The sequence below is a fragment of the Theropithecus gelada genome, unplaced genomic scaffold (genome assembly GCF_003255815.1).
Source record: "Theropithecus gelada isolate Dixy unplaced genomic scaffold, Tgel_1.0 HiC_scaffold_15883, whole genome shotgun sequence".
Lineage (NCBI taxonomy): Eukaryota > Metazoa > Chordata > Mammalia > Primates > Cercopithecidae > Theropithecus > Theropithecus gelada.
Window position 1 is genome coordinate 1,804,243 of NW_020257640.1, and position 12,454 is coordinate 1,816,696.

The 12,454-nt window shown below is 49.8% G+C and overlaps 1 protein-coding gene across 1 annotated transcript in view; it reads left to right on the forward strand.

Moving 5' to 3' along the window:
- Positions 1–1,040, forward strand: part of LOC112617117 (transcription factor CP2-like protein 1) — a 61,749-nt gene extending 60,709 nt beyond the window's left edge. The window contains exons 14-15 of the mRNA XM_025373837.1: positions 34–85; positions 994–1,040. Of these exons, the coding sequence (XP_025229622.1) occupies positions 34–85; positions 994–1,040 (99 nt within the window). The remainder of the gene's footprint in view (positions 1–33; positions 86–993) is intronic.
- Positions 1,041–12,454: the final 11,414 nt, after the last annotated feature.

Sequence of the window (12,454 nt, forward strand, 5' to 3'; positions counted from 1 at the left end):
TTGAAGGAACATGTTCTCTCTTTTGTCTTTCAGATGGTGCAGAATTTCCAAGATGAATCCTGTTTTGTCCTCAGCACAATTAAAGGTGAAGCCTCCCCCTCCCCCTGTTTCTTCCCCCTTTCTTGTTTAATTGAAGCGAGTGAGCTGCATCCCTGGGGTAGTCGTGGGGGCAGGTGGAGGGTGGGGCCTTCCTGCAGGATGGCCCTTCCAGAGAGTGCTGACCTGGGAAAAGCCTTTGAGAAAAAGAAAGCACAAACTCTCTGTGAAAGCTAGCCCTAGAAATGGCAGAACAAGTGAGATTGGCCCCCAGGATCACTTCTGAAAGGGAAATCCCAGGCCAGGCAACTTGTTCTCTATGAATTCAGTGTTGAGTAGAAGCAAGATGCGTTGTGGGTTTCCTGGAGTCCTCTAGGAAGATCAAGCCCAGAATACAGCCACTGAGTCTGCAGGCAGCGTGGGTCGGGATGGGGGGCGAGGGGGGCCCACCTGACGGTGTGCCTGTGTTCTGCCGAGGAAGAGCTTGTGGACCGGGAACATGTATTTATTCATTAAAGGTAGAGAAAGACCTACTGTGGCCTTCCTAAGGGCTGGGGTTAGCGTATGTCAGAACAAAAGCCCTCTGACCAACTCATAGACCCTGGACCATGAGGAAGCCACTTCTCACCTTGTCCTGTGGATCTAGCCACTGAGTGTCTTTAGGGTTCTGGGGGCCATAATATCCCTGAGAACCACAGTTGTCCAAATCCTCCTTGGAACATAGGTTTTCATCCTTGGGCGTAGGACTATGGTAGAAAGACCTATTGTCAAAAAGACACTAAACGAGGCAGATGTCAGGGCTTGTGAGATCCCTGCTTCTGCCAGCACACTTTGCTGTATGCGCCCTATTTTGGTGGTCTTTGCTAATACCCTAACAGCATGCCTTTTGGGACTCCCCAGTACTGTGGCACTGCACCTTTCTTCCTGTGAAATACACTCAGTGTTTCTCTCTTGCAGCCGAGAGCAATGATGGCTACCACATCATCCTGAAATGCGGACTCTGAGCAGCAGTGGGCCTTGTACCTGCCTCCAGCTCCCAGCCCTGTGGATCCCCATGGATGTAGAAATTGCCTCACTGTAAGCTGTGGCCTCACCAGGCAAGCTGAGGCCAGGAGGGACCCTGCCCAGTCTGTGAAAGCTACAGAGCACCAACCAGCAGAAGCCTGTGGACACCAAGTACGGTGTACAGAAAGCCAGTGGCTCCTTTCTCCCTTCCTCTTGGCCTCCAGATTTTGAATGGTTCCTTGTGCTTTTCCGTTGGTCCAACCCTGACATTCTAAAAGGGCAACCAGTGGAGACGTCTGCTCTGAAACCCCTCATCCCTTAGTTGGAAGCTGATTGGGTATCTTGGTGCCACCTGTATTGGTCCCTTCTGACCACTCTCCTGCCTCCAGAGAAAGCTCTGCTTCACCCTGGAAGCTGCTACCTTTACCTCCTCCTCTGGGAGTTGGCTGCATGGCCAGCACTGCTGACTTGATGGGAGCAGTTTGCCCTCATTCTCCTGTTTCAGGTTTGCTTCCCTTCTCCGTGACCCTGGTCAACATCCGCCTTTCCTGTTCTTGGATGAATGGATGGGAGTGGGGCTATTCTGTGCCTTCTACCTCTTTCTTCTCTACGTTGTTTCTAAGGATTTGCTGCTGCAGAACCCAAAGATGCGCTCCTGTCTCTGCACTGGTGCCTTGGCGTGGTAGATGCCACAGTGTATGTGCACTGCCTTTCTCACAGACATTAGTTCTGAGGCCCTTTGTGGGGCGGTTAGGGGGCTGGTAATAGAAAAAGACTATTTTATTTCCTGGCAATCATGGGTAAGGAGGATTAGGAATGAGCATCCCATCATGTCATCAGATGACCTTGACCACCACAATACCAGGCCCTCTTGGATGGACTTATAGAAAGTTAGAGAAGACCTTGGTGAACCACTGCTAAACTTGCCACAGGAACATTGTATTTTCTCTGGGTGCCCCTTACTTAAACGTTTATCTTTGTTTGTTTGTAGGGGCTCTGTTTAGGGTCTTTTGCCTGCATCAGAATGGGTTCGTCGTCTTAATGACCTAACTCTGGGGAAATTTGAGTGTCAGTAACTGCGGTAGACTCAGAAATTTGTCTTGGCCTTGCCTCTGGTTCCTGGGATCCAGTGGTCTCCGCTGGCCCAGGGCTTCAGCTCTTTGTTAATTGAGGTTCATGGGAACCTTCTGACCACCTGAATGGGATGTCATAGCTTCTAAATGGAGCTTCTGTGGAATGAAGTGCTAGACTGAAGGATTACCAGAATAAAACAGGGTCTACCATGGGTAGAACTTGTTTTATATATGAGGAAGCCAAGGCTCAGAGGAGCAAAGTCACTTGCATGGTAGCACATAGTGATAGGGTAGTTATATAAATTTATCATTATGAACCAGGACATTTCAGAATAAAAGGGGCTCTGTTAGTCATTCTGTTGGATAATAGCCATGGCATTCCTACAGAATAGAGTGAGGACAGGCTCCTGATTCCTCTTCCTTCTTTAGAGGAGAAGCGGGGAGTGGGTTAACTAACAGCTTTATTGAGGTATCATTCACATGCCATACAGTTTACCCATTGCTAGTGTCCAATTCTATTGTTTTTAGTAAATTCACAGAACCACAGTCAATTCACAGAATTACAATCAACGTTGGTACATTTTCATCACCCCCAGTAGAAACCCTGTACCCTTTGTCTGTCACTCCCCTACTTTCCCAACTCCTGCAGTCCAAGGCAGCCATGAGTCTACTTTCTATGTAAGATTGACCTACTCTGGACATTTCATATATCTGGAATCATGTGATATCTCTTTTGGGACTGGCTTCTTCCACTGAATGTTTTCTAGGGCCGTCCAAGTTGAGCGTGTATCAGTACTTCATTCCTTTGTATTGCTGAATAATACTTCATTGTATAGATAGACTACATTTGTTTATTGATTCATGAGTTGATGGACATTTGTGTGTTTTTACTTTTTGGCTACTCTGAATGATGCTACTATGAACATATTTCTACAAGATTTTATGTGGACATATGTTTTCATTTCTTTTGGGAATATACATAGGAGCGGAATTGCTAGGTCTTACAGTAACTCTGTGTTTAACTTTTTGAGAAACTAGCAGACTGTTTTCTACAGCAGCTGTACCATTTTACATTCCCACCAGCAATGTATCCAGGTTTCAATTTCTCTACATCCTCACCAACACTTGCTATTATCTGTTTTTTTGCTTTTAGCATCCTAATGACTATGAAGTGCCATCTTGTTGTGGTTTTGATCTGCATTTCCCTGATGGCTACTTATGTAAAGTGTCTTTTCCTGTGCTTATGGGCCATGCATATTTCTTCTTTGGAGAAAGGTCTATCCAGATCTTTTGCCAATTTTTAATTGAGTTGTCTTTTTTTTTTTTTAAGTTTTCTATTTTCCTAACCACTAGACTACCAGGGATGGGCCTTCTTTTTATTATTGAGTTGTGTGAGATATTTGTATATTCTAAATGCTAGTCTTTTATTATCAGGTATATGATTGGTAAAAACGTTCTCCCATTCTGTGGATTGTTTTCACTTTCTTGATGGTGTCCTTTGAGACACAAAACTTTTTAATTTTGATGATTTCCAAGATACCTTTTTTTTTTCTATTGTCACTTGTGCTTTTGGTGCCATATCTAGAAAACCATTACCTAATCCAAGGTCGAAAAATGACTGTATTTTCTTCTAAGAACTTGTATAGTTTTAGTTCTCACAATGGTCTTTGATCCATTTCGAGTATATTTTTATATATGATGTGAAGTAGGGGTCCAGTTTCATTCTTTTGCTTGTGGATCTCCACTTGTCCCACTGCTGATTATTGAGAAAAATATGCTTTCTCCACGGAATTGTCTTGGCACCCTTCCTAGAGGCCTCTGCTTCTTACTGGATCTTCTTTCCTGGGACGTGGTGGTGGTGGGAAGCTTACCTTTTTTTTTTTTTTTTTTTCCCCACTTAGTCTGTGTTTGGTTCCACCAGTTTTACGCTGCCTTTCTACTCTGTTCTTGCTGTCTCCCTCTTTACCTGAGTCAACGGTACCGAGTCCTCTCTCTCTCCAATGTTTCCCAGTCTTTCTTGGTGCATGTTCTAGCTCTACACACTAGTCCTTAGAGGAAGGTCAAGACCAGTGATTTCCTGCTATGAGTCATGAGGAAACTGAATCAACTAGAAGTGGAATAATGTGCTCAGGGTCACACAGCGGAAGGATCAGGACTAGACCTTTGGTTTTCTGAGGTCCAGCCCCTCAGGCTGTCATCACTGTACCCATGTGATGTCACTACCAAGGCCAAATGATGGTGGGCTCAATTTTAATTCTCAAAAGTGTGGGAGGCTAATATTTTACTTCTTAGTTCCAAAAGAAGATGTAATAAAAGTCTGTTACCTGAAGTGTGCTATTAGTAGAGTCTCCCATTTTTCTGGCATGCCCCTGGCATCTGCTCTTCTTACCTTCTCGTGGTTATGGTTAAAGCTTATAGCTTATGAAAGAAGAGAAAATAATAAATACTCAAAAAAGCACACATGGTAATTTGGTACCAAAATGTCTCAGATGCCTAATGTAGCAGCTCATCCCTTTCACAGGGGTCAGATGAGCGAAAGCTCCAGGTTTTGATGTACAGAAAAGCCATAGCCCTTCCCACGGCTGTCCAGGGTCTTTCCTGCGAGTCCAGAGGCCCTGGCCTGTTGAGCGGGACAGCTTTTCCCAGGGCACTGCCACCAACCTGTGGCTTCTGAACTGCAGCTTCTTTTTACAGTGAACCCCAGAGGGAAATAAGACAGACACCTGTGCTCAGGCCACCATCTCGAACTGGAAGCCCAAAGCTGAGTTCCTTACTCTTCGGTCATCACGGTTTTTGCGGGGTATCTGTTTGCAAGGTTGAGATAAACCCTTTCCTCTTTACCAGGTTGTCCCTTCCTGATGTAGGGACAGAGGCTGTTGAGTGGAGGAATAATAGGTTTGCTGGAGGAGGGGCATGGTATGCCTGTGGAAAGGACAGGATGGGGTGGGGAGGTCGAGGCTTTGGCTTGGGGTCCTAAGCAAAGGTCAAGCGTTGCCCTAGTGACCTCTTGCCCAGGCAGCCCGGAGCCCCTTACACAAAGCTGTTAACCTAGAGAGGGCTTTACCAGCAGCGGACTGGAGCCAGCCAGGGTCACAAGTTTCCAAGTCCAGCGTTGCTTCAGGGGCTGGCCTGAGTAACTGAAGATCTGAAAATCATTAACAAGTCGATGAAATAAACGGAAAAGCCTCTTAGGCTGTTGTCAGTGGAGCAGAGGGAGAAAGCCCCTAGGCGCTCAGAGGGGGTGGGAAAACAGTGGATGATTGGGTGGGGGTGGGAGATTAGATGTTGGCACTGCCTGGGATGTAGGAGGAGGGACAGGGAAGGTCCTACATCCCAGTCCCTCACTCAGTATAAGTCTCTTTGCCTCTCTGGATCTCCATCTCCTCCTGTTACAAGTACAGGCTTGGCGATCTCTGCAGATGGCACCAACCTGCCATGAAATGAATCTGAGGGGCACCAGGGCTTTCCCATTTTTCCCTCCATCAAAATCGTACAAAAAGCTGGACATGGTGGCTCATGCCTCTAATCCTAGCATTTTGTGAGGCCAAGGTGGGAGAATCGCTTGATGCCAAGAGTTCAAGACCAGCCTGGGCAACATAGTGAGACTCATCTCTGTCTTTTTGGAAAAAAAAAAATCTTTGAAAATTGCATAACAGGCAGGAGACCTTTATGTGTACCCATCCTGATGGTACACAGTGCCACCAGTGCTCCTGCAGTGCAAGGCGGCATGCTTCTTGACATGAGTCAGATTGTCTCCATCGTGTCTTTGGGAATCAGCCCTGGCTCCTAACTGGGCTGACTACTCCTTCCGCAAACTTATAGGGGCCCCCAGATATTCCTTGCCAGCCAGGGACCAGACACAGTGCAGGCACAGTCTGTGTCATTGGTGCGCATGTGCATGTTTACATGTGTACCTGGGTCCCTTCCCTCACTCCTGAATTTGCCATGAGCACAGCCAGAAGCAGCCTTAGCTTGGCAAGGTGTGGAGATGGCTGCTCTTCCCTTGGCATTTGGGGAAAACAGGCTTCCTCTGTAGCTTGATGATTCCCTTTTGATCTTATGTGACCTCCTGGAGAGTGGATGAAGCTGGCGGCCTTAGCTCTTCTAGAGAGTGTAAGTGGCACTGGGCGAGGCCCCCAAGAGCAGGGCAAGGCCTCTAGTGTGGATCTTCCACACGACTGGCTTCACACAGGCACTTCCCCTCGGGTTACATGCTCTGTGTCATCTTACCAGTCCAGCGTTGCAAGTAGGAAATGCTTGTACCTTCTTCTGATTGCCACCTCCTTCCCATTGCCCCTTAAGGACAGTGCTTGAGGACCAGTGAGGTGCTGGTCAGGCACCCCAGGCCTCCTTCCTGGGCCCTGCCCAGGGGCACCCTGAGAGCTCCTGAAACCCCCACTTAGCTTCCAGATCTTTCTGCAAAAGCTCCTCCTGGCTTTCCTCCCTCCCCCAATCTATAGGTCACAGCTAACAGAGCTGAGGGCAACTGCTGTGCTAGTGGCCAGGGCTGCACCTGCCATCCCCGGCTCTGCCATTTTAGGGCCTTCGAGAGGCAGTGTCCCTAGGAAGTAGCTCTGAGGCATGGGTTTTCTGCTCCATGCAGGGCAGCTGATGGGATGAGGTGGGGAAGGGCGGTCACTGCTTGGGCCCCAGCTGGCCAGCCCTGTGATGGGGTAACCAAAGCATGTCCCTCCGCAAAGGGCCAGAGAGGGAACCTGTCCTCATGCCCTTCGTCCTGAGGGGCCCTGACGTGGGCAGCAGGGGTCGGGGGAAGTTTTCAGGTCTTCATCAAAGAGAACAGTATGATATCATCGGCTCCGCACCCCTCATCCTGTATCAGCACTCAGCGGTGTGTGACTGCCCTTGTCAGCCAGCACACGATGGCCCCACCCAGCCCACTGCCCGTTTATGCCACCGATTTATGATAGGGAATGTTATCTTTGAACCCAATTGTTTTCTCCCCCATCAAAAAAAAAAATTATTCTTATTAGTAGACATGTATTTACCAAAATATGTACTCAATTATTGTATTTTGGATTTTATCAATTTAAAAATTTGTGGAAATGTGTTTGCTCTTATGCCAACATAATATTGATTTTGCCTCTTGGATCTGAAAGCCCAAAATATTTACCATCCAGCCCGTTACAGAAAGAGTCTGCTGACTACTGAGCCAGATCTCCATTACCTCCATCCCTGCTGGATGATTTAAATAAAGTCTCAGACAGCAAGGGCTTTTGTAAAAGAATAAAACGACTTGGTTTGAGCTTGGAAGCAGGGGAAGCCCTCAGATGGGCAGTTTCTGCGTTAACCCTGCCTGTCACGCATCTCGTGTTCTGTGTGGCTGGTGAGCCCTCCTTGGAAGGTTCTGGTGCTCCAGCTGGATCCTGCAGAGTCCGCCCCGCCTCGTGGTGGGAATGCAGAGCCCTTTGCTTTCCTTCTTGCCGCCTGCTTCCTGTTCCTGGAGACCCGTTGGGCCTTTGGCCTGCATCCCCTGACCAGGCCCCTCAGGGTTGATGCGTGGGGAAGGCCTTTGAGCGGTGGTGGGCAGCAGTGGCCTCCTGGCCGGCGCACACTCTTGTCCTGGGAGGGGCAGCCTGATCTCACCTCCACCTAGTGCCTTGGGGATTGAGGACCTCTTGGTTTCTCTGGAGCCTGCAAACCTCTTCCCATGTGTCCAGCTGCTCTTCCTGCTACAAAGGGGACCGCTCACAGTGGCCGCAGCTTGGTGGTTTGGAGGGGCAGCCCCGGGTCCTCCATAAGGGTATCCTGGGCCTGAGAATTCTGCATCTGCCATTGGAGGATGGACAGCCTCAAATGGAAGGAGTTCCACAGGATGGGTCTGAGGTCCAGCTGTGGCCATCCAGCCCCCTGTGACTTGTCCAGCCTCTGTGCACTGCTGGTGTCATCACTCCAGGGGCAGACAGCAGCCACTGCGCTCCTTTTCTCCATGAGTAACAGCAGTGGTCGCAGCTGGGGCTAACGGGCCAGGCTTTGTGTTCTGTGCATTTGCTCAGCTTCTCACTTGATCCTCCCTAAAGCAATGGGGAGGCCCCCGCTAGCCCAGTTTGCAGGAAGTCAACAGGGAGGTTAGATGGGGGCCAGGGTCCCACAGCTACTGATGGCCTGAGCCAGGTGGAGCTTCCTGGTGTCCAGTCCGGATCCCACTTGCAGACCTCATGCTGTCCAGATAGGTGGGATGAGTTCTTTTGTCACAGTGCTGGCTCTGTCCTGAGGCCTCATTGCTGGGCCGGGTGTGTTCTGCTGGGGAAAGCTTTGTGGGGCTTGCTTGGTTAACCACAGAAGAGAAGGGGACTCTTTGGGGTGCCTCCCCGCAGCCTCCCCGTGCTGGGTGGAAGCACAGTTACTGTGTTCTCTAATGTTCGTGTATTTAAAGTGATTTCTTTCTAAAGATGTAACCTCAGCACCTTTCTCCAGATTGGGTGACTCTTCTCTAAAGGTGGTGGGAGTATCTGTCGGGGTGACGTGGCCCTTGGATGGGTCAGGTGGGTGTGAGAGGTCCTGGGGAGGTGGGCGTCAAGCTCGAAGTTGTCCTACTGCCATGTTTTTGTACCTGAAATAAAGCATATTTTGCACTTGTTACTGTACCATTGTGCAGACAAGAAGTCTGTATGTGGGATCTGTGCTTGGGTTAGAATGCAAATAAAACGCACATTTGTAAGAAACCTCTGTGGCTCAGGCCTTGAGTTGTTTTGGTTTTTTGTTTGTTAGATTCTGGTAAAATATACAAAACAGAAAATTTACCATCTTCGCTCTTTGAATTGTACAGGTCAGTGGTATTAAGTACACTCACATTGTTGTGCAACCATCACCACCATCCGTCTCCAGAATTCTTAATTTTTTGTTGAGACAGGGTCTTGCTCTGTCACCTAGGCTGGAGTGCAGTGGCATGATCACTGCTCACTGCAGCCTCAACCTCCCCAGGCTCAGGTGATTCTCCTACCTCAACTTCCCAAGTAGCTGGGACTACTGGCGTGTGCCACCACGCCCAGCTAATTTTTTTGTATTTTGTAGGGACGGGGTTTCACCATGTTGCCCAGGCTGATATTGAACTCTTCGCCTCAAGCAATCTGCCCGCCTCAGGCACGGTAGCTGACACCTACCTGTAAATGCTGAGATTACAGGTGTGAGCCACCACGCCCAGCCCAGAATTCTTTTCATCTTGCAAAACTGAACCTTTGTACCCATTAAACACTGACTTCCCATCCCCCAGCGTTCATCTATTTGCATTGCTACAAAGGAATACCTGAAACTGGGTAATTTATAAAGAGAATTGGCTCATGCTTCTGCAGGCTGTACATGGCTTCAGCATCTGCTTCTGGTAAGGGCCTCAGGGAGCTTGCAGTCATGGTGGAAGGTGAAGGAAAGAGCCAGCTTGTCACAGGGTGAGAGAGGGAGCAAGAAAGAGGGAGAAGGTGCTAGGCTCTTAATCAGATCTCATGTGAACTCATAGAGGACTCACTCATTATGAGGACAGCACTAAGCCATTCATGAGGGATTTGCCCCCATGACCCAAACACCTCCTACATGGCCCACCTACTACATTGGAGGTCACATTTCCACTTGAGATTTGGAAGGGACACATCCAAATCATATCACCCTTGTCCCAGCCCCTAGCAACCACCATTCTCATTTCTGACTCTATGAGGGACATCATAAAAATGGAATCATATAGTATTTGGCCTGTGACTAGGGTGTTCTCAAGGTTCATCCATATTGTAGCTTGTGTCAGAATTTCCTTTTTTTTTTTTTTTTTTGAGACAGCCTTGCCCAGGCTGGAGTGAGATGGCATGATCTCGGCTCACTGCATCCTCCACCTCCCAGATTCAAACGATTCTCCTGCCTCAGCCTGCCAAGTAGCTGGGATTACAGGTGCCTGCCACTATGCCCGGCTAACTTTTGTATTTTTAGTAGAAATGATGTTTTGCCATGTTGGCAGGCTGATCTCGAAGTCCTGACCTCAGGTGATCTGCCTGCCTCGGCCTCCCAAAGTGTTGGGATTACAGGTGTGAGCCACCGCGCCCGGTCAGACTCTCCTTCCTTTTTCAGGCTGAATAATACTCTGTTGTATAGATAGCCCACATTTTGTTTATCCACTCATCCTGCAGTGGACATTTTGGTTGCTTCCATGTTTAAATATTGTGAATGATGCTGCTATGCACATGGGCGTGACCAGACAGCTCTTCATGTCCCTGCTTTCAGTTCTTTTGGGTAATGGCCAAAATGGGATTGCTGGGTCAATTCCGTGTTTAATTTTTTAAGGAACCACCATCCTTTTTTCCATAGGGGCTGCACCATTTTACATTCCCTCCAGCAGTGCACAAAGGTTCCAATTACTCCTTGCCAACACTCATTACTTTCTTGGGATTTTTTTTGTCTTTGTTTTTAAATAATAGCCATTGTACCTGGAGGCCTCAGGTGTCTGAAGTTTGATCAGTGGGTGGGCTGGCTGAAGGCTGGTCAGCACGTTTGCAGCACTGCCACCCCAGTCTCTTATCATCTCTTACCAAGATCAGGGCAGCAGCCCATGAGCCACCCACAGTCCTCCCTACCAGCTCCTGCTCTCCCTCCCAGCCCCTACCCTGCTCTGAAGCCTTCCTACCCTAACCACAACTTTCCCAAGCACTTCTGTCTCCAGCATCCATTCTGATCATGTGTGTGCCCATGGCACCTAGAGCTGTGGCTCCTCCGTGCCTGCTGCCCGTGTTCTCCCCAAGCTTCCAAGCCCCAAGGATGGTGCTCCTCCCACCCCGCATGGGTAAAGCCCCCCTCTCCTCTCAAGTTGCCAGCACGTCCCTGTGAGAGGAGCAGAGGGCGTGCACAGTGGGAGGGCCTTCAGGTCTTGGGTTGGAATCCTGGATCCATAGGATTTTGAGCAGGCTACTTAACCTCCCTAACTCTCAGTCTTCTCATCTGTGAAATAGGAATACCGCCTGCCTTGCCAGTTTATGGGGCTGAAATGAGACCATGAGACAGGGAGCCAAAGGCCGGGCAGAGGACGAGGCTCCGGGGGAAATGTGGAGCAGCACTGGCAGGGCCTGTGAGCTGGGAAACGGCTGGGGTGTTCCCGGATCCCAAAGAAGGGCATTGTTGCTGAAGGAGGATGATGCCAGGGGAGGTCAGAGGAGGAGGGGATTGGGACAGATAACGGAATTATCCTCAGAGTTTTCAGTGTTCCCAGTACACACGCGCATATTAACGAGTTTCACAAAACAATACTTGGACTATTCCATGCCATTTTTTCTTGAGGAACGCAGATCTTGACCTGTGGAGCTGAACTTCTGGCCCGCTGGTGGGCTGTGCCCTACGCTTTGACTCTCCTGACACAGGGCCTTGCAGACCATATGGGGGCAGGAGGGTTCTGGTGTGTGTTTTAAGTGCAGTGGGAAACAGCATGGCAGGTCCTTAGGCTGAGAGGGTACGTGATGGCTGTCTTAGCCCATGTGAGCTGCTATAACAGAATGCCCTAAGTAAACTAGGTGGCTTAAAAACAACAGAAAGGTATGTCTCTCAGTTCTGAAGGTGAGATGTCCAAGGTCAAGGTGCTGGTAGATCCAGAGGCTGGAGAGGGCCTGCCTCCTAGGAAGGGGCAAACAAGCTCCCTGGGGCCTCTTTCACAAGGGCACTAACCCCATTCATGCGGGCTGCACCCTGGCCTCATACCTCCCAAAGGCTCCACCTGCATGTACCATCACCTTGGAGGTGAGGCTTCAACATCGGAAGCGGGGGAGGGAATGCAAGCATTCACTCCATAGCAACGGGATTGGGTTCACGAGCTCAGAGTGGAACTAGGGAGCCTGGCAAGCTCAGAGCCCGAGAGTTCCCATGTACCACCGCCTTTCTTTCTGGTATGGCTGCTGGCCGCCCCATCTGCCTGCACAGCCTCTGCCCCAACAGGGAGGCTAGAGGTGAGCCAGGACACAGGAGCCGATGGTGTGCACTCGGGAGCACCTCGCAGCAGCCGAGGCCCAGAGCAGCAAAGGCCCGCAGCAAAGGCTTCTTCCTCTCCATCCAACGATGAGAGCTCGGCAGGCCCCAGTTCATGAGCGGCTCGGGTCGCGGTCCTCGGCCTCCCGGTGGGCAGGAGCCGAGCCGCACTGCAAAGTGGCCTGTTTCCAGCAAACACCCCAGCCACGATGCGAGCGTGAGGCTTTCCGGCTATTTTCCGGGATGTCTCTTCGGGCAGCGGGGTGCAGCGCTGCGGTTCTCAAACTGCAGGGCTTGTTCTGCAGATGGCTGGGTCCCCGCAAAGAGTTTCGGGCTCAGCAGGTCTGATCGGGGGCCTGGGAATTTGTATTTCTAAGAAGTCCCCAGATGATGCT